We start from the raw sequence: 22300 nt of genomic DNA on the forward strand, positions 1-22300 counted from the left end.
CAGATTCCCCCTGACCCTCCCTCCCCCCAGTCTCCGTGCATGTTCTCGTGTCCTAGTACTTCTCTTTCTATTGTTAAAGTAACTTCTCCTTCTAGACGGCTTGTGGTGAAAGCAAAGTTAGGTTTATTTAAAGGGTCCCACCATAAAATTGTGCGCTCTGACGTGGACCATGTACAATGAGATATCGGGAAGATATTCTAATTCTACAACAATTCACATTACAATTTATACACTACAATCACAAGTTATTAATGAAAATGGTGCACATAATTACATTGTAATACATCATAACTCAGAAAGAGGATCATGAGGAGTGACGGCCAGAGTTATGGATGACGAGGGGCGTTCTTGAGAGTGGGGAAGTCTCAAGTCCATGGAAAAGTACAGTGATATGTGCTGATATTTGCAGCGTATTCACTTTTAGGGGGAGTAAAGTAGTTCATTATAGTTCATAAGTCTCGCGGGTTCGTTGTCTATCTTAATTCGAGCTGGTATGATCTTTATAATGAAGTCTGTAATCAATCTTGTATTAGGATAAGTTTCTACTTTCTCTCCATTACTCATAGACATCTGCCAACATGTCCACCGACCATAGTCCAATATTATACATAAGGTTTGCTTCTTTAGTGGATAACCCTTCCTAAAGGCCTGGTGGTCACTACAAAAGTTAGCTTCAGAAAGTTTAATGTATTCACATAAATGCCCAAAAGTATTTTGATTTAACTTCATCAGTCCACCCTGTTGTTAATTATTTATTAACACCTCAGTCAACTTAAATAAAGTACTTACTCTTATTTCCAGCTCACTAAGAATTATATCTTGAGGTATAGTACTAACCCTGATTGCGCCCGCTGATTGGTAATGGTGTGGAGCGCACTAACCCCACCACACTATAGTTGAATAAGAGTGTGAGCGACAGAAACAGAATTTTTCTCATCCTCCTTTCCCACAGAGGTGCCTAATTGTAAGGTTCACCCTACATTGTGTGCATGCAAGATGTAAGTCCAAAATGGAAGAAGTAGTATCTATTAGAGATGAGCGGGTCCGGTTCTCTGAAAAACGCACCCACCCGAACTTCGAGAACGGAGCTATGCACGGGTTTTCCCACCTGACTCTGATCGCAAAACGTCATCCTCCCGCTGTCGGATTCTCGCCATTTCCACTCCGGCTGTGGAGAGAGAAGCTGGTAGACGTGTACTCACTGTCAGTCACTCAGTGTGTGTGTCCAGTCGGTGTCTTGGGCTGAAGGCTGCTGCTGTGTTGTCCATAAAGGGGCTTAGGCTGCAGTTTATAAAGGGGGGCTTCCTTCAGTGGGTGCTGCAGCTGCTGTCACTTGTCCTGTCAGTTACCTGTGGCTGACTGCTGCTGTGTTGTCCATAAAGGGGCTTAGGCTGCAGTTTATAAAGGGGGGATGTCTTCAGTGAGTGCTGCAGCTGCTGTGTCACTTGTCCTGTCAGTTACCTGTGGCTGCTGCTGTGTTGTCCATAAAGGGGCTTAGGCTGCAGTATATAAAGGGGGGATGTCTTCAGTGAGTGCTGCAGCTGCTGTGTCACTTGTCCTGTCAGTTACCTGTGGCTGCTGCTGTGTTGTCCATAAAGGGGCTTAGGCTGCAGTATATAAAGGGGGGATGTCTTCAGTGAGTGCTGCAGCTGCTGTGTCACTTGTCCTGTCAGTTACTTGTGGCTGCTGCTGTGTTGTTGTCCTGTCCATCAGGCTAGGGCTGTAGTCCATAAAGGTTGAGGTGTTGTCCAGGGGGGGTGCACTGTCAATTAGGGGTGCTCTTCCCCAGTTTAAAAAAAAAGTGTTTTTTTTTGTGTGTGTGTGCGCTATATTATTATTGTACGGTGACACTGCCGCAGTTTATCGTCCACTTATTTGTGACTCTGCAGGTGGCTTGTCCGCACTCGCCATCAAAAAGGGGTGCTGTCTGTTGTTCATCAAGGGGCTGCTGCCTCAGTCTGGGTGCTCCTCCCCAGTGTAAAAAAAATAAAAGTGAAATTAATATCAATCCACAAAAAAAAAAATAATATATATTTTTTTATTTTTTTGTGTGGCTACATTAACAACTTATCTGCGCTATTATTGCCAGCCAGACCGCAGTTTTTCCTCCACGTATTGTGACACTATAAGTGGTAACGCAGTCTAATATTCAACTTTTCACTTCTTTCCTCAATTGTGAATAAATGATTAGTCTACACGCCAACTACAAGACCACAACAAAGTGCTAAATAACATGTGTTATACTGTATATAAAACATAATGAAATCACTGTAAGTGGCAGCGCACTGTTATTCTTATTCATAAATAATTAATCTTGTGACACTGTAAGTGGCAGCGCAGTGTTATTCTTTTATTATTCATAAAATATATTGTCACACTGTAGGTCACTGATACCACAGTGTAATATTTAAAATTGGTACAAATTGATGTGTGTGCTGTACCCCACTTCATTCGTGTTTGTTGATATGGAGAACGATCAGTTGAGACTTAAGAGGAGAGCATGAACCACATACTAGTGCTGGAGCTGCTGCCAGTGCCACCAGTCATGATGATACTAGTCCATCTACATCATCTACTAAAGCCAATGCACAAGGGCATACAGGGCTTAAGTCATGGCATCTAAAATCAAGAACCAATCTTTTACAGTGGCAAAGAAGAAAACATCCAAGGGTAAGTTAGATGCAGAAATACCTAAAATTGGCAATATTCACCACATTAAGTGGCAAGGAAAGGCTAAGGCCTCAACCTTTATTTATGACTGGTGGTTCTGCCTCTTATGATATAAGCACAAGTGAACATGCTGACATAGAAATCGAGGATGCTTCTGTGGAACTGCACCAGGATGAGCAGGATATTTGTGTAGCTGATGCTAATAAGAATGTTAATGATGAGGATGTTTCTATAAATAAGGCACCAGTGGATGAAACCGTTGTTGCCCATGATAAGGGAAAGCCCATTGTCATGCCTGGGCTTGGAGTTTGTCAGAATCGTGAAATCATACATGTGTGGGGTTACTTCTCAGCCAAGGGAGTGGGCTCACTCACAATTGTGCCTAAGAATACAGCCATGAATAAAGAATGGTACCAAAACATCCTCCAAGAGCAACTTCTCCCAACCATCCAAGAACAGTTTGGTGAGGAACAATGCCTTTTCCAGCATGATGGAGCACCTTGCCATAAGTCAACAGTGAAAACCAAGAGGCTCGGGGAACCAAACATCAAAATTTTGGGTCCATGGTCAGGAAACTCCCCAGACCTTAATCCCATTGAGAACTTGTGGTCAAACCTCAAGAGGCGGGTGTACAAACAGAAACCCACAAGTTCTGACAAACTCCAAGCACTGATTAGGTAAGCATGGGCGGCTATCAGTCAGTATGTGGCCCGAAAGGTGAGTGACAGCTGCCTGGGCGAATTGCAGAGGTCTTGAAACAGAAGGGTCAACACTGCAAATATTCACTCTCTGCGTAAACCTAATGTAATTGTCAATAAATGCCTCTGACACTTATGTAATGCTGTAATGTTACTTCAGTATACCATAGTAACATCTGACACTTATGTCATGCTGTAATGTTACTTCAGTATACCATAGTAACATCTGACACTTATGTCATGCTGTAATGTTACCTCAGTATACCATAGTAACATCTGACACTTATGTAATGCTGTAATGTTACCTCAGTATACCATAGTAACATCTGACACTTATGTAATGCTGTAATGTTACCTCAGTATACCATAGTAACATCTGACACTTATGTAATGCTGTAATGTTACCTCAGTATACCATAGTAACATCTGACACTTATGTAATGCTGTAATGTTACCTCAGTATACCATAGTAACATCTGACACTTATGTAATGCTGTAATGTTACATCAGTATACCATAGTAACATCTGACACTTATGTAATGCTGTAATGTTACATCAGTATACCATAGTAACATCTGACACTTATGTAATGCTGTAATGTTACCTCAGTATACCATAGTAACATCTGACAAAAAGGTCTAAAAACACTAAAGCCGCATCCTTTGTGAAAACCAATACTTGTGTTATTCTCAAAACTTTTGGCCATGTGTGTGTATCTGTGCTTTGTGTACTGTTTCCGTGTGTGTGTAATTCACCTCTCAGCCTGCATATTCCTTAGCATGTGTCAGACTTTCAGCAGCTACTCCTGCATAGACGTGGCGTGGACATTTGGGGAGATCCAGCAGAACACGACCTTGGAGAGCGGATACAACAAGTGAGCACAGGACACTTTGAAAAGAGTAAGTTGGTTGTGTATTAAACCACTAGTGGTGCGGGCTACGTAGGTGTGTCTGTGTGAGGCCGGCGGGGGCTACGTAGGTGTTTCTGTGTGAGGCCGGCAGGGGCTACGTAGGTGTCTGTGTGAGGCCGGCGGGGGCTGCGTAGGTGGGTCTGTGTGAGGCCGGCGAGGGCTGAGCAGGTGTGTCTGTGTGAGACTGGTGGGGGCTGCGTAGGTGTGCCTGTGTGAGGCTGGTGGGGGCTGTGTAGGTGTGTCTGTGTGAGGCCGGTGGGGGCTGTGTAGGTGTGGCTGTGTGTGTGTCTGTGTTAGGCTGGCGGGGGCTGAGTAGGTGTTTCTGTGTGAGGCCGGCCGGGGGCTGAGTAGGTGTTTCTGTGTGAGGCCGGCCGGGGGCTGAGTAGGTGTTTCTGTGTGAGGCCGGCGGGGGCTGAGCAGGTGTGCCTATGTGAGGCCGGCGGGGGCTGAGCAGGTGTGCCTGTGTGAGGCTGGTTGATAGGTGTGTCTGTGTTAGGCTGGCGGGGGCTGTGTAGGTGTGCCTGTGTGAGGCCGGCGGGTGCTGAGCAGGTGTGCCTGTGTGAGGCCGGCGGGTGCTGAGCAGGTGTGCCTGTGTGAGGCCGGCGGGGGCTGTGTAGGTGTGCCTGTGTGAGGCCGGCGGGGACTGAGCAGGTGTGCCTGTGTGAGGCCGGCGGGGGGCTGTGCAGGTGTGGCTGTGTGTGTGTGTGAGGCCGGCGGGGGCTGAGCAGGTGTCTGTGTGAGGTCGGCGGAGGCTGTGTAGGTGTGCCTGTGTGAGTCCGGTGGGGGCTGTGTAGGTGTGCCTGTGTGAGGCTGGCGGGGGCTGTGCAGGTGTGCCTGTGTGAGGCCGGCGGGGGCTGTGCAGGTGTGCCTGTGTGAGGCCGGTGGGGGCTGTGTAGGTGTGCCTGTGTGAGTCCGGTGGGGGCTGTGTAGGTGTGCCTGTGTGAGGCTGGCGGAGGCTGTGTAGGTGTGCCTGTGTGAGGCTGGCGGAGGCTGTGCAGGTGTGCCTGTGTGAGGCCGGTGGGGGCTGTGTAGGTGTGCCTGTGTGAGGCTGGCGGAGGCTGTGTAGGTGTGCCTGTGTGAGGCTGGCGGAGGCTGTGTAGGTGTGCCTGTGTGAGGCTGGCGGAGGCTGTGTAGGTGTGCCTGTGTGAGGCTGGTGGGGTCTGTGTAGGTGTGCCTGTGTGAGGCTGGCGGAGACTTCTCTTGCTGCAGAATTTACTCTACAGAAAATGTCTGTCTTTTTTTTACGCACAGTATTGGTCGGAGTTCGGGCGTCTTTCCATTTGGCCACCTTCAGTTTTTCTGCTTATGACCCACCCAAAGCTCTTCAGGTTTTGAGCACTAAGACCCCCAGCACTAGCATCAATGTCAGGTAATAGTCTATAGATCTACATAAATCTATTATCCTGTACCATCCATCTGTATATAGTGTGTGATGTAACCTCGCTCTGTCTGTATATACAGTCAGGTGCATAAATATTGGGACATTGACATAATTGTCATATTTTGGCCTCTAGTCACCACCACAATGGCTGTGAAATGAAACAAACAAGATGTGATTTACCTGCAGACTTTCAGATTTAATTTAAGGGTAATTACATCCAAATCAGGTGAACGGTGTAGGAATTACAACGGTTTCTATATGTGCTTCCCACTTTTTAAGGGGCCAAAAGTAATGGGACAAACTAAACAATCCTAAATCTAACTTTCACTTTTTAATACTTTGTTGCAAATCCTTTGCAGGCAATTACAGCCTGAAGTCTGGAACGCATAGACATCACCAGACGCTGGGTTTCATCCCTGGTGATGCTCTGCCAGGCCTCTACTGCAAATGTCTTCAGTTCCTGCTTGTTCTTGGGGCATTTTCCCTTCAGTTTTGTCTTTATCAAGTGAAATGCATGCTCAATCGGATTCAGGTCAGGGGATTGACTTGGCCATTGCAGAACATTCCACTTTTTAACCTTAAAAAACTCTTTGGTTGCTTTTGCAGTATGCTTCGGGTCATTGTCCATCTGCATTGTGAAGCGCCGTCCAATGAGCTCTGAAGCATTTGACTGACTGAATATGAGCATATAATATTGCCCGAAACACTTCAGAATTCATTCTGCTGCTTTTGTCAGCAGTCACATCATCAATAATACAAGGGAACCAGTTCCATTGGCAGCCATACATGCCCACGCCATGACACTACCACCACCATGCTTCACTGATGAGGTGGTATGTTTTGGATCATGAGCAGTTCCTTTCCTTCTCCATACTCTTCTCTTCCCATCACTCTGGTACAAGTTGATCTTTGTCTCATCTGTCCATAGGATGTTGTTCCAGAACTGTAATGGCTTTTTCTCTTTCATCCACTAGGGGACACTGGAGGTTGCTTACGCTGGGGTATAGAGGCGTGGTTAGCTGGAGCTGTGACTTTAAATAATTAATAAGTGTGAAGCTCCTCCCCCTCTATTCCCCACCAGCCCTCAGTTTAGAAAATGTGCCGTAGGAGCTGGTCACTACAGGCTGTGCTCCAGCAATACATTAGATTTTTTTATTTTAATACGTTGATTTTTTTTAATTACATCTTTTACACTATATTAGGTACCCTTCGCCACCTCTCTAAAGGTGGGGTCCAGGTACCTGGCGCCCTGTTCTTAGTAGAGCAGGAAGGAGTGCACAGCGCTTATCCTAAAAGCATCTGCCAGCTCCTTATCGCCACAGCACATTCTACACAGTGAGTGGCTGTGTATGTGTGTGTGTATGTGTGTGTGTATGTGTGAGTGGCTGTGTGTATGTGTGTGTGAGTGGCTGTGTGTATGTGTGTGTGAGTGGCTGTGTGTATGTGTGTGTGAGTGGCTGTGTATGTGTGTGTGAGTGGCTGTGTGAGTGGCTGTGTATGTGTGTGTGTCAGTGGCTGTGTGTATGTGTGTGTGTGAGTGGCTGTGTGTGTGTGTGTATGTGTGTGGCTGTGTGTGTGTGTGGCTGTGTGTGTGTGTGGCTGTGTGTGAGTGGCTGTGTGTGAGTGGCTGTGTGTGTGTGAGTGGCTGTGTGTGTGTGAGTGGCTGTGTGTGTGTGAGTGGCTGTGTGTGTGTGAGTGGCTGTGTGTGTGTGAGTGGCTGTGTGTGTGAGTGGCTGTGTATGTGTGTGTGTGAGTGGCTGTGTATGTGTGTGTGTGAGTGGCTGTGTGTATGTGTGTGTGAGTGGCTATGTGTGTGTGTGAGTGGCTGTGTGTATGTGTGAGTGGCTGTGTGTGTGGCTGTGTGTGTGAGTGGCTGTGTGTGTGTATGGCTGTGTGTGAGTGGCTGTGTGTGTGTGAGGCTGTGTATGTGTGTGTGTGAGTGGCTGTGTGTGTGTGAGTGGCTGTGTGTATGTGTGTGTGTGTGGCTGTGTATGTGTGTGTGTGAGTCGCTGTGTGTATGTGTGTGTGTGAGTGGCTGTGTGTGTGGCTGTGTATGTGTGTGTGAGTGGCTGTGTGTGTGAGTGGCTGTGTGTGTATGTGTGTGAGTGGCTGTGTGTGTATGTGTGTGTGAGTGGCTGTGTGTGTATGTGTGTGTGTGAGTGGCTGTGTGAGTGGCTGTGTGTATGTGTGTGTGAGTGGCTGTGTGTATGGCTGTGTGTGTGTGTGTGGCTGTGTGTGTGTGTGTGAGTGGCTGTGTGTGTGTGGCTGTATGTGTGTGTGTGGCTGTGTATGTGTGTGTGTGGCTGTATGTGTGTGTGTGAGTGGCTGTGTGTGAGTGGCTGTGTGTGTGTGAGTGGCTGTGTGTATGTGTGTGTGTGAGTGGCTGTGTGTATGTGTGTGAGTGGCTGTATGTGTGTGTGTGAGTGGCTGTGTGTGTGAGTGGCTGTGTGTGTGTGTATGGCTGTGTGTGTGTATGGCTGTGTGTGTGGCTGTGTGTGTGTGTGTGGCTGTGTGTGTGTGGCTGTATGTGTGTGTGTGGCTGTGTGTATGTGTGTGTGAGTGGCTGTGTGTATGTGTGGGGCTGTGTGTGTGGCTGTGTGTGGATGTGGCTGTGTGTGTGTGTGGCTGTGTGTGTGTGTGGCTGTGTGTGTGTGGCTGTGTGTATGTGTGTGTCTGTATGTGAGTGGCTGTGTGTGGCTGTGTGTATGTGTGTGAGTGGCTGTGTGTGTGGCTGTGTATGTGTGTGTGTGGCTGTATGTGTGTGTGTGAGTGGCTGTGTGTGTATGTGTGTGTGTGTGGCTGTGTATGTGTGTGTGTGTGGCTGTGTGTATGTGTGAGTGGCTGTGTGTATGTGTGTGTGAGTGGCTGTGTGTGTGGCTGTGTGTGTGTGTGTGGCTGTGTGTGTGTGAGTGGCTGTGTATGTGTGTGTGAGTGGCTGTGTGTGTGTGTGGCTGTGTGTGTGTGGCTGTGTGTATGTGAGTGTGAGTGGCTGTGTGTGTGTGGCTGTGTGTGTGTGGCTGTGTGTGTGTGGCTGTGTGAGTGGCTGTGTATGTGTGTGTGTGAGTGGCTGTGTGTATGTGTGTGTGGCTGTGTGTGTATGGCTGTGTGTGTGTGTGTGTGTGTGGCTGTGTATGTGTGAGTGGCTGTGTATGTGTGTGTGTGAGTGGCTGTGTGTGTATGTGTGTGTGAGTGGCTGTGTGTATGTGTGTGTGAGTGGCTGTGTGTATGTGTGTGTGAGTGGCTGTGTGTATGTGTGTGGCTGTGTGTGTGTGTGGCTGTGTGTATGTGTGTGGCTGTGTGTATGTGTGTGGCTGTGTGTGTGTGTGGCTGTGTGTGTGTGTGTGTGTGTGGCTGTGTGTGTGTGTGTCTGTGTGTGTGTGGCTGTGTGTGAGTGGCTGTGTATGTGTGTGTGTGAGTGGCTGTGTATGTGTGTGTGTGAGTGGCTGTGTGTGTATGTGTGTGTGGCTGTGTGTATGTGTGAGTGGCTGTGTGTGTGTGTGTGGCTGTGTGTGTATGTGTGTGGCTGTGTGTGTGTGAGTGGCTGTGTATGTGTGTGTGGCTGTGTGTATGTGTGTGGCTGTGTGTATGTGTGTGTGTGAGTGGCTGTGTGTGTGGCTGTGTGTATGTGTGTGTGTGAGTGGCTGTGTATGTGTGTGTGGCTGTGTGTGAGTGGCTGTGTATGTGTGTGTGTCAGTGGCTGTGTATGTGTGTGTGAGTGGCTGTGTATGTGTGAGAGTGGCTGTGTGTGTGTGAGGCTGTGTATGTGTGTGTGTGTGTGAGTGGCTGTGTGTATGTGTGTGTGTGAGTGGCTGTGTGTATGTGTGTGTGTGAGTGGCTGTGTGTATGTGTGTGTGTGAGTGGCTGTGTGTGTGTGAGTGGCTGTGTGTGTGTGAGTGGCTGTGTGTATGTGTGTGTGTGAGTGGCTGTGTGTGTGGCTGTGTATGTGTGTGTGAGTGGCTGTGTGTGTGTGTGTGAGTGGCTCTGTGTGTGTATGTGTGTGTGTGAGTGGCTGTGTGTGTATGTGTATGTGTGAGTGGCTGTGTGTGTGTGTGAGTGGCTGTGTGTGGCTGTGTGTGTGTGGCTGTGTGTATGTGTGTGGCTGTGTGTGTGTGGCTGTGTGTATGTGTGTGGCTGTGTGTGAGTGTGTGGCTGTGTGTGTGAGTGGCTGTGTGTGTGAGTGGCTGTGTGTGTGAGTGGCTGTGTGTGTGAGTGGCTGTGTGTGTGAGTGGCTGTGTGTGTGAGTGGCTGTGTGTGTGTGAGTGGCTGTGTGTGTGAGTGGCTGTGTGTGTGTGTGAGTGGCTGTGTGTGTGTGTGAGTGGCTGTGTGTGTGAGTGGCTGTGTGTGTGTGAGTGGCTGTGTGTGTGTGTGTGTGTGTGTGGCTGTGCATGTGTGTGTGTGTGTGTGTGAGTGGCTCTGTGTGTGTATGTGTGTGTGTGAGTGGCTGTGTGTATGTGTGAGTGGCTGTGTGTGTGAGTGGCTGTGTGTGTGTGAGTGGCTGTGTGTCTGTGAGTGGCTGTGTGTATGTGTGTGTGTGAGTGGCTGTGTATGTGTGTGTGAGTGGCTGTGTGTGTGTGTGAGTGGCTGTGTGTGTGTGTGGCTGTGTATGTGTGTGTGATTGGCTGTGTGTGTGGCTGTGTGTGTGTGTGTGTGTGGCTCTGTGTGTGTATGTGTGTGTGTGAGTGGCTGTGTGTATGTGTGTGTGTGAGTGGCTGTGTGTGTGGCTGTGCATGTGTGTGTGTGTGTGTGTGTGAGTGGCTCTGTGTGTGTGTGTGTGTGTGGCTGTGTGTGTGTGTGTGTGTATGCCAATGACAGGACTAAGGCTATCAGAGAAGGTTTGTTTGTTCCAAATGTAACAACTACCTAACTAAGACAGATGCTGCTGGCACCACGCTATGTGACGATCCCTGTTACTGTCTCGCCTACTCCTCCATGGGCCGCTGACATGGCAGGTGTTATGGCGCCTGTAACGTCAGAATAGACGGCTAATAGGAGGCACAGATTATTTACCACTACTACATTGTCCTCCACTACCTATCATAAGCCAGCACTAAGCGTTCTCTGCTAACTGTCCTCCACGGATGATTAAACCCTCGCAGCTCCGCGTCGCAGGTTTTAGAGTCTGCCTCTCAGGGGTGGAGCCTTTTAATTCTAGCGGTCAGGTAGATCCTTAATCTACCGGAGGAAAGTAGTTCCTGCAGCTCCTCTTTGATAACCATTCAGATTTCTGTGGCATGGAAACAACTGGATAAGCGGTTCAAAATCCACGATGTTTCCCCTCCGGCTATCCATTCCCATCATCTATGATAGAACAGCGTGAAACACCTCCTCAAGTAGATGCGTTTGTTTCTTGTTTTTTGGGGGGGAAACGATGCTCCCTGTGCCGGGTGCTACGTTATTTAAGGTCTCTTCTGCTCGCAAGTTTTTTAAGCAACACTGGGATCCATTTACACTGCAGCGGTAGCCTAACTTAGGCCTACGCTTATTAGCGCCTGAGTAAACATGCTGTAACTTGCTGGGCGGGCCAGTTGATACGACCCCTATCTGGGGGCCATATATTAAATGGATTTTTAAAACAGGATCTCGGCCTTTTGGCTAAGATCAAGTGTAGTTTCTGTTCTTATCAGTTTAATAACTGAGACCTTGCTCTGTCCACTCCACAAGAACTTGGACTTCCAGAGCAGAGATACGACTAGCCGAACTCTCCGTGAGTCAGCAGGACCAGGGTTTCCTGAGATGTTAGTCAGTGCTCATATGTCCGCTTCTGTTATTTTTGCCGCAGAATTCTCTGCTTGTGCTCTTGGCAGGCGGACGCAGAATCCAACAAGAGCGCATGCTTTGCATGTATGAACCGGGCTGTTGAGGGTCTATGGTGATATGCTTTTTGGTCCAGAACTGGACAAATGGATATCCCAAGAGGGGATAAAGTCGTCTTTCCTCCCTTCGACTGCTCCGTCACCCAGGAGGACTTACACTGGTCCCTCATTTAATTCCTTTCGTGCATACCCCCTCGCACATTAGGAGTGGCAGAGGTAGAGGTCGCCCACATACAGTTGCACGTCGACCGGATCAGAAACCAGTCTACCAACAGTTGGCTTGACTGTCTCCCATCCCACCTGGGATCTCCTGCGGTGGGACCTCGCTTACAGACTTTTCAACAAGCTTGGAACCAGACCCATTCTGTTCCGTGGATTCGCAAGCTGCTTTCCGCGCGGTTCCAAATAGATATTGAGGTTTCTCCTCCACATCGGTTCTTCTCTACGAGTCTGCCGGTGTCCAGGGACAAGGCCAGGGTTCTGCAGTAAGCAATTAAGTCTCTGCAAGGATCGGCAGTGCTAGTCTCCAGTTACGTTGCAGGCAGGCCCCTGTTAAACCTAAAGTCTCCTAACCAGTATCTGAAACTGTATCATTTCACTATGGAGTCGCTTCAGTCTGTCATTGCAAGAGTGAATCTGGCGGAGTTCCTAATTTCTCTGTATATAAACACATCTCCATGCTCCAGATTGGGAGCTACATCAGGCTTTACTGCATTTTGCGATTTGGCATATGCACCGTTGCCATTTGGGTTATCCTAGCCTCCCCGTGTTTTCACTAGAATAATGTCTGTCATGACGAACAGTTAATCAAGACTCCATCGGAATATATTCTCTTGGACCATGTCTCACTGACCTAATCAATTTAAAAAAAAAAAAAGAAAAACAATCTGAGTCCGTCCCAGAGACTCCAGTTCTGGGGATATTAGAGGATTTTCCTTCCGGAAGACCGGGCCCGGGATATCCGGTTGCTTTTTCAGCAAGTCCTCAGACCAAAGAGGGTGTCCTTGCTTCTTGGTCTTCGTCTCTTCGGGAAGATGGTAACTGCTTTCAAGGCACTACAATTTGGACGATCCACTACCAGGTGTTCCAGCTGGCCCTGCTAACACAGGGGTCAGGGTCTCGCCTGCATCTAAATCAACTGATCCATTGGGCCCTGGCAACCATCTCCGCTGGGGGATACAATGCAGCAACCTCTTGGTGGGTCGAAGATTCGGAGTGTGGGATTGGATAATCGTGACAACGCCAGCCTCCGAGGAGGGGGCTCTGTTGTCCTCGACTACCACTTTCAGGGAAGGTGGTCCCTACAGAAAAGACGGTGGCCCATAAATGTGTTGGAACATGCTCTGATAGAAGCGGCGCAGCTTCTAAGGTCTCTCCCGGTACGAGTTCTGTCAGACAACGCGACGGCCGTCGCTTACATCAACCATCGGGACCGGCACTCGAGGTCGCATGACCATGCGAGAAGTATCTCCGATTCTCTAGTGGGCCGAAAGTCAGTCAGTAATCCGGTCGGCAATATTCACCTCGGGGGTGGACAACTGGGAAGCAGATTACCTAAATCGCCAGGATAACCATCTAGGGGAATGGCAGCTTAATCCACACGTGTTGCACACACTGGGGTTGTCAGGCGGACCTCATGGCATCTCGATTTAAACATCAGTGACCAATATACGTGTCAAGAACTCTGGATCCGCAGGCACAGGCTGTCGAAGCCCTGACAGTTCCATGGACCTACGACATGGTTTACCTGTTTCCTCCGATTCCACTAATTCCTCATCTACTAAAATGAATAAGACACGAGTCGGACTTGGTCATTCTCGTGGCACGGAACTGGCCTCGGAGTAGTTGGTTCTTCGGTCCTTCTTGGCAGTCGATCCGGGCCTCTTCCTCTTCGTCCGGACTTTCTGCAGCAGAGTCCTTTTGTCCACCCCAACTTACCGCAACTGCGTGTAACGGGGTGGTTCTTGAATCCGATATCTTTAGACGGAAGGGCATCACAGACGCTGTTATTCCCACCATTCTTCGCGCCAGGAAGCAGGTTTCGGCTGCGCATTATCATCGCATCGGGCGCTCTTCTATCATTTAGTGTTCCAGTCCAGGCCTTCCGTCAAGGAAGTTTCGTTATCCTGTTTTTACTTCTCTCCAAAGGGGATTAGATTCTGGTCTTTACCCAGGATCATTAAGAGTGCAGATATCTGCTCTTTCTATTTTCTTTCAACGCAGGATTGGCCCTTCTACCGGCGACGCTGACATTATTCAAGGCATGTTGTGGGTGCAACCTCCTTTTGTACCACCGATGGCTCCCTGAGACCTCTACTTGGTACTTTTTTCTCTTTAGTTTTCCATGTAAGAACCTCTTTAGAGGTTGATGTAAAGTATTTGTCTTGGAAGACTGTCCTCCTCCGGGTCTTGGCTATGGCTCGCAGGGGTTTCGGTAGGTGGGGCTCTGTCCTCCAAGTCTTGTGTTTCATGATGACAGGGCGGAGCTCAGAACGCAAGTTACTTTCCTTCCTATGGTTGTGTCGGCTTTTCACATAGATCAGCCTATTGTGGTGCCTTCTTTGGTAGGGAACTCCGGTGTTCCTTATACCCTGGATGGGGTTCGAGCTCTCCTCCTCTGTGATTACTTGGACGGCGTCCTTACGCTAGTCTGTCTGTTTTTTGTTTTTTTTGTCCTCCTATGAGGCTGTTTGGAAGGGTTGGTCAGTATCCAAACAGGGTAGGCATGTTGGCTTAGACTGACAATCCGTTTAGCTCATCTCAACTATGATCGTCAGTCTCCTATGTCCTTGTCCGTTCATTCCTCACGTACTGTGGGTACGTCATGGACGGCACGTAGGGGTGCCTCGACTTTACTTTTGGGCCGTGTGACCACTTGGTCATTTGTGCTCACTTCTGTGAAGTTTTTATAGATTTGATACATTTGCGGTTTCAGCATCATGCTTTGCCGCATTGTTTTGCAGTTTCCCGCCCGTGGGACGTCCTCAGCGTAAGCAACTCCAGTGTCCCCTAGTGGATGGAAGAGAAAATGGGATTTTGATACTTACCGGTAAATCCTTTTCTTTGATTCCACAGGGGACACTGGATGCCCACCTAAGCGCTCTTCGCCTGCCTGTTCAGTTTGTTCCATATGTTGTATGGTTTTTGTTGTTGTGTGATATTCTCTTCCTTTCATTCCTGTTGTTCTCCATCTCCTCTCGTCTTCATTTTCTAAACTGAGGGCTGGTGGGGAATAGAGGGGGAGGAGCTTCACATTTATTAATTATTTAAAGTGCCAGCTCCAGCTAACCACGCCTCTATACCCCAGCGTAAGCACCTCCAGTGTCCCTTGTGGAATCAGAGAAAAGGATTTACCGTTAAGTACCAATATCCCATTTTTAGATGTTGTTTGGCAAACTCTAATCTGGTCTTCCTGTTTTTGTGGCTCACCAATGGTTTACATCTTGTGGTGAATCCTCTATATTCACTCTTGTGAAGTCTTCTCTTGATTGTTGACTTTGACACATATACACCTTCCTCCTGGAGAGTGTTCTTGATTTGGCCAACTGTTGTGAAGGGGTTTTTCTTCACCAGGGAAATTAATCTTCTGTCATCCACCACAGTTGTTTTCCGTGGTCTTCCAGGTCTTTTGGTGTTGCTGAGCTCTCCGGTGCGTTCTTTCTTTTTAAGAATGTTCCAAACAGTTGATTAGGCCACACCTAATGTTTTTGCTATCTCTCTGATGGGTTTGTTTTGATTTTTCAACCTAATGATGGCTTGCTTCACTGATAGTGACAGCTCTTTGGATCTCATATTGAGAGTCGACAGCAACTGATTCCAAATGCAAATGTCACACCTAGAATTCACTCCAGGCCTTTTACCTGCTTAATTGATAATGAAATAACGAGGGAATAGCCCACACCTGTCCATGAAATAGCTTTTGGGTTGATATTCCCATTACTTTTGGCCCCTTAAAAAGTGGGAGGCACATATAGAAACCGTTGTAATTCCTACACCGTTCACCTGATTTGGATGTAATTACCCTCAAATAAAATCTGAAAGTCTGCAGGTAAAGCACATCTTGTTTGTTTCATTTCAAAGCCATTGTGGTGGTGAATAGAGGCCAAAATGACAATTCTGTCAATGTCCCAATATTTATGGACCTGACTGTATGTGTGATGTAACATCGCTCTGTATATAGTGTGTGATGTGTTGTAACATTGCTCTGTCTGTATATAGTGTGTGATGTGATGTAACCTCGCTCTGGGCCTGATTCAGACCCGGTCGCAAGCACTGAGCGCTCGCAACCGCGTCGATGTTGGCCCAGTGTGTATGCGCATGACGGAGCCGGCTCAGTCATGCGCATGCGCGAGACCCGGATAGCGACGGTCAAGCCGTCACTCCAGGTCTCGCTACAAAGGGGATGTGCTGTCGATGATGAGTGACAGCACGCCCCCTTTGGTGGGCGGGCCATGGGAACGCTACCGTCTAGGGCCGGCCCCACTGACCTCACAAGTGATGTCAGTGTGAGTGCTTTTGGCTCTGTCAGAGCCGAAAGCCCTCTTGGGCTTGCGGCAACGAGACCCTACCCCAAGGGTCTTGTTGCAAGCCCGATGGTCATGATGGTCTTGACCATCGCGACCATCTTCCTGGCCGCTCGCTATAGCTGTGGGTGGTCATCCACAGCTATGCGAGCGGCCAGGAGGCTGCTCTAAAAATAGAGAAGGCCGGCCCTGATTCAGAGCCATAGTGAGTGATGTAACATCGCTTTGTATATAGTGTGTGTGATGTAACCTCGCTCTGTATGTATATAGTGTGTGATGTAACCTCGCTCTGTATGTATATAGTGTGTGATGTAACCTCGCTCTGTATGTATATAGTGTGTGTTCTCGGTATGATTATTTGGGTGTTCCCTGTGACCAGTCAGTATGACGCACTCCCCACCTCTCATGTCCTGCTCATTACATCTATTAGTAAGACGTTTCCTCTCTGTGTTTCAGCCCCCACATCCCGGGTGAGCTGAGCCTATGTACAGAAGGTGGGAGCCTGTACCTGTGGAACCTGGAGACCGGGTAAGATGCTGATCGCAGTATCCTTCTCCCTATCCCCTTACTCCTGTGCCCGGCCCTCACACTCAGAGGGGACGTCCCTGCTGCACACGCCTTCTGGCTGTAGGGACTCTGCAGGACTATACTGAGGGAATGCAACTGCAATTATTATTATTAGTTTCCTATATAGCGCAATATATTCCGTTGCGCTTTACAATTGGAAACATTAATAGAACAAAAACGGGGTAAGAACAGACAGATATATATATAGGTAGGAAGGCCCTGCTCTTAAGCTTACAGTCTATAGGGTGCAACTGCTTTACACAACAATGTACCACCTATGTTACAGTCAGAATACCCCCATAATCGGCTCATTCTGATCTTCCTTGTGTGACTCACCCGGCAGTCACAGATTACTTGCTGGGTATTATACACAGCTGTACACCGCGGACCTCTGGGGAACCTTTTGAAGAAAGTGCTGTAACGGGTTTGGCCATTAGGTCAGGATAATTAACATATCATTAGAAGGTGAGAATGTCTCATTAGCCATATGGTTCTGATGTCAGCCACCTTAGACAAAATACTTTATACATTCCTTATAAGTGCATAGGCTGTACACTCAAAAATACATTTCCCCAACTGCGCATTAAATATAACCTGTTTAAACACATTACTACGTATACAAATACACTGGTGTTTCATAACAGTACTGTAATTGTATAAGACCCATAGAACCATACTACAGAGGTCTTCTGCCTTTAACAGCGGCTTGTTGTACCCATTGGTACTTAGGATGCCGCCAGGTGTTAAACTCCGGACAGTCGGGACTGACTTATACAATTCTCTGGTGATCGCAGGATATATTGGCTGGAGTAGTATAATACAATAATATTGTATTATATAATAAATGCCGATTGCACCTATAAAACAAGCCCAAAGCAAGACTTGCTTGCATATAATAGCAGATGTTGAATAAAACACTGAGGCCCTGATTCAGAGCCGGACGCTCTGACAGAGCGCTCGCTCTGAATCAGGGCCGTCCCTCTAAGTTTTTAGAGCGGCCTCCTGGCCGCTCGCATAGCTGTTGGTAACCACCCACAGCTATAGCGAGCGGCCAAAAAGATGGTCGCAATGGTCAAGACCATCGGGCTTGCGACGACGTTGCCGCAAGCCCTGGAGTGCTTTTGGCTCTATCACTCCCACTGACATCACCTGTGATGTCAGTGGGGCCGGCCCCAGACAGTAGGCGTTCCCATGGGAATGTCTCCCTCTGGGCAGCCACGCCCCCGGTCCGCCCACCAAACGGGGCATGCTGTCACTCTCCATCGACAGCACGCCCCCGTTGGTGCGAGACCCATAGCGACGGCTTGGCTGTCGTTATTCGGGTCTCGCGCATGAGCGCTATGGAGCCGCCTCCATCGTGCGCATGCGCACTTGGCCAACATCTGAATTAGGCCCTGAAAACAATAAATGCTGCTTGCAATAACAACCACGCCAAGGATTACAATCACTGGTGCAGGTGTAGTAACAATCAGTGATATAGCAGAGGCAGTAATACAATGTGAGCAGGATATAACATGATGATGATGATGAAGTACAGGTGTAGTAACAATCAGTGATATAGCAGAGGCAGTAATACAATGTGAGCAGGATATAACAGCTGCAGATGATGATGATGATGAAGTACAGGTGTAGTAACAATCAGTGATATAGTAGAGGCAGTAATACAATGTGAGCAGGATATAACAGCTGCAGATGATGATGATGATGAAGTACAGGTGTAGTAACAATCAGTGATATAGTAGAGGCAGTAATACAATGTGAGGAGGATATAACAGCTGCAGATGATGATGATGATGAAGTACAGGTGTAGTAACAATCAGTGATATAGCAGAGGCAGTAATACAATGTGAGCAGGATATAACAGCTGCAGATGATGATGATGATGAAGTACAGGTGTAGTAACAATCAGTGATATAGCAGAGGCAGTAATACAATGTGAGCAGGATATAACAGCTGCAGATGATGATGATGATGAAGTACAGGTGTAGTAACAATCAGTGATATAGTAGAGGCAGTAATACAATGTGAGGAGGATATAACAGCTGCAGATGATGATGATGATGAAGTACAGGTGTAGTAACAATCAGTGATATAGCAGAGGCAGTAATACAATGTGAGCAGGATATAACAGCTGCAGATGATGATGATGATGAAGTACAGGTGTAGTAACAATCAGTGATATAGTAGAGGCAGTAATACAATGTGAGCAGGATATAACAGCTGCAGATGATGATGAAGTACAGGTGTAGTAACAATCAGTGATATAGTAGAGGCAGTAATACAATGTGAGCAGGATATAACAGCTGCAGATGATGATGATGATGAAGTACAGGTGTAGTAACAATCAGTGATATAGTAGAGGCAGTAATACAATGTGAGCAGGATATAACAGCTGCAGATGATGATGATGATGAAGTACAGGTGTAGTAACAATCAGTGATATAGCAGAGGCAGTAATACAATGTGAGGAGGATATAACAGCTGCAGATGATGATGATGATGAAGTACAGGTGTAGTAACAATCAGTGATATAGTAGAGGCAGTAATACAATGTGAGCAGGATATAACAGCTGCAGATGATGATGATGATGAAGTACAGGTGTAGTAACAATCAGTGATATAGCAGAGGCAGTAATACAGTGTGAGCAGGATATAACAGCTGCAGATGATGATGATGATGAAGTACAGGTGTAGTAACAATCAGTGATATAGTAGAGGCAGTAATACAATGTGAGCAGGATATAACAGCTGCAGATGATGATGATGATGAAGTACAGGTGTAGTAACAATCAGTGATATAGCAGAGGCAGTAATACAATGTGAGCAGGATATAACAGCTGCAGATGATGATGATGATGAAGTACAGGTGTAGTAACAATCAGTGATATAGCAGAGGCAGTAATACAATGTGAGCAGGATATAACAGCTGCAGATGATGATGATGAAGTACAGGTGTAGTAACAATCAGTGATATAGCAGAGGCAGTAATACAATGTGAGGAGGATATAACAGCTGCAGATGATGATGATGATGAAGTACAGGTGTAGTAACAATCAGTGATATAGCAGAGGCAGTAATACAATGTGAGCAGGATATAACAGCTGCAGATGATGATGATGATGAAGTACAGGTGTAGTAACAATCAGTGATATAGTAGAGGTAGTAATACAGTGTGAGCAGGATATAACAGCTGCAGATGATGATGATGATGATGAAGTACAGGTGTAGTAACAATCAGTGATATAGCAGAGGCAGTAATACAATGTGAGCAGGATATAACAGCTGCAGATGATGATGATGATGAAGTACAGGTGTAGTAACAATCAGTGATATAGCAGAGGCAGTAATACAATGTGAGCAGGATATAACAGCTGCAGATGATGATGATGATTAAGTACAGGTGTAGTAACAATCAGTGATATAGCAGAGGCAATAATACAATGTGAGCAGGATATAACAGCTGCAGATGATGATATACAGGTGTAGTAACAATCAGTGATATAGTAGAGGCAGTAATACAATGTGAGCAGGATATAACAGCTGCAGATGATGATGATGATGAAGTACAGGTGTAGTAACAATCAGTGATATAGCAGAGGCAGTAATACAATGTGAGCAGGATATAACAGCTGCAGATGATGATGATGATGAAGTACAGGTGTAGTAACAATCAGTGATATAGCAGAGGCAGTAATACAATGTGAGCAGGATATAACAGCTGCAGATGATGATGATGATGAAGTACAGGTGTAGTAACAATCAGTGATATAGTAGAGGTAGTAATACAATGTGAGCAGGATATAACAGCTGCAGATGATGATGATGATGAAGTACAGGTGTAGTAACAATCAGTGATATAGCAGAGGCAGTAATACAATGTGAGCAGGATATAACAGCTGCAGATGATGATGATGATGAAGTACAGGTGTAGTAACAATCAGTGATATAGTAGAGGCAGTAATACAATGTGAGCAGGATATAACAGCTGCAGATGATGATGATGATGAAGTACAGGTGTAGTAACAATCAGTGATATAGCAGAGGCAGTAATACAATGTGAGCAGGATATAACAGCTGCAGATGATGATGATGATGAAGTACAGGTGTAGTAACAATCAGTGATATAGCAGAGGTAGTAATACAATGTGAGCAGGATATAACAGCAGATGATGATGATGATGAAGTACAGGTGTAGTAACAATCAGTGATATAGCAGAGGTAGTAATACAATGTGAGCAGGATATAACAGCTGCAGATGATGATGATGAAGTACAGGTGTAGTAACAATCAGTGATATAGCAGAGGCAGTAATACAATGTGAGCAGGATATAACAGCTGTAGATGATGATGATGATGAAGTACAGGTGTAGTAACAATCAGTGATATAGCAGAGGCAGTAATACAATGTGAGCAGGATATAACAGCTGCAGATGATGATGATGAAGTACAGGTGTAGTAACAATCAGTGATATAGTAGAGGTAGTAATACAATGTGAGCAGGATATAACAGCTGCAGATGATGATGATGAAGTACAGGTGTAGTAACAATCAGTGATATAGCAGAGGCAGTAATACAGTGTGAGCAGGATATAACAGCTGCAGATGATGATGATGATGAAGTACAGGTGTAGTAACAATCAGTGATATAGTAGAGGCAGTAATACAATGTGAGCAGGATATAACAGCTGCAGATGATGATGATGATGAAGTACAGGTGTAGTAACAATCAGTGATCTAGTAGAGGCAGTAATACAGTGTGAGCAGGATATAACAGCTGCAGATGATGATATACAGGTGTAGTAACAATCAGTGATATAGCAGAGGCAGTAATACAATGTGAGCAGGATATAACAGCTGCAGATGATGATGATGAAGTACAGGTGTAGTAACAATCAGTGATATAGCAGAGGCAGTAATACAATGTGAGCAGGATATAACAGCTGCAGATGATGATGATGATGAAGTACAGGTGTAGTAACAATCAGTGATATAGCAGAGGCAGTAATACAATGTGAGCAGGATATAACAGCTGCAGATGATGATGATGATGAAGTACAGGTGTAGTAACAATCAGTGATATAGCAGAGGCAGTAATACAATGTGAGGAGGATATAACAGCTGCAGATGATGATGATGATGAAGTACAGGTGTAGTAACAATCAGTGATATAGCAGAGGCAGTAATACAATGTGAGCAGGATATAACAGCTGCAGATGATGAAGTACAGGTGTAGTAACAATCAGTGATATAGCAGAGGCAGTAATACAATGTGAGCAGGATATAACAGCTGCAGATGATGATGATGAAGTACAGGTGTAGTAACAATCAGTGATATAGTAGAGGCAGTAATACAATGTGAGCAGGATATAACAGCTGCAGATGATGATGATGAAGTACAGGTGTAGTAACAACCAGTGATATAGTAGAGGCAGTAATACAATGTGAGCAGGATATAACAGATGCAGATGATGATGATGATGAAGTACAGGTGTAGTAACAATCAGTGATATAGCAGAGGCAGTAATACAATGTGAGCAGGATATAACAGCTGCAGATGATGATGATGATGAAGTACAGGTGTAGTAACAATCAGTGATATAGCAGAGGCAGTAATACAGTGTGAGCAGGATATAACAGCTGCAGATGATGATGATGAAGTACAGGTGTAGTAACAATCAGTGATATAGTAGAGGCAGTAATACAATGTGAGCAGGATATAACAGCTGCAGATGATGAT

At 46.5% G+C, this 22300-nt stretch overlaps 1 protein-coding gene and 1 pseudogene across 2 annotated transcripts in view; both read left to right on the top strand.

Annotated features, from left to right (window-relative positions):
- The window catches only part of TAF1C (TATA-box binding protein associated factor, RNA polymerase I subunit C), a 130913-nt gene that overhangs the window by 60726 nt on the left and 47887 nt on the right, over positions 1-22300 (top strand). For both annotated transcript variants that reach the window (XM_088453526.1, XM_088453525.1), the window contains exons 8-10: positions 4158-4268; positions 5531-5648; positions 16453-16524. In XM_088453526.1, the coding sequence (XP_088309652.1) occupies positions 4158-4268; positions 5531-5648; positions 16453-16524 (301 nt within the window). The remainder of the gene's footprint in view (positions 1-4157; positions 4269-5530; positions 5649-16452; positions 16525-22300) is intronic.
- LOC148481414 (U2 spliceosomal RNA) lies at positions 11233-11363 on the top strand (annotated as a pseudogene).

The sequence above is a fragment of the Taudactylus pleione genome, unplaced genomic scaffold, assembly GCF_031769625.1.
Source record: "Taudactylus pleione unplaced genomic scaffold, aTauple2 ptg000580l, whole genome shotgun sequence".
Lineage (NCBI taxonomy): Eukaryota > Metazoa > Chordata > Amphibia > Anura > Myobatrachidae > Taudactylus > Taudactylus pleione.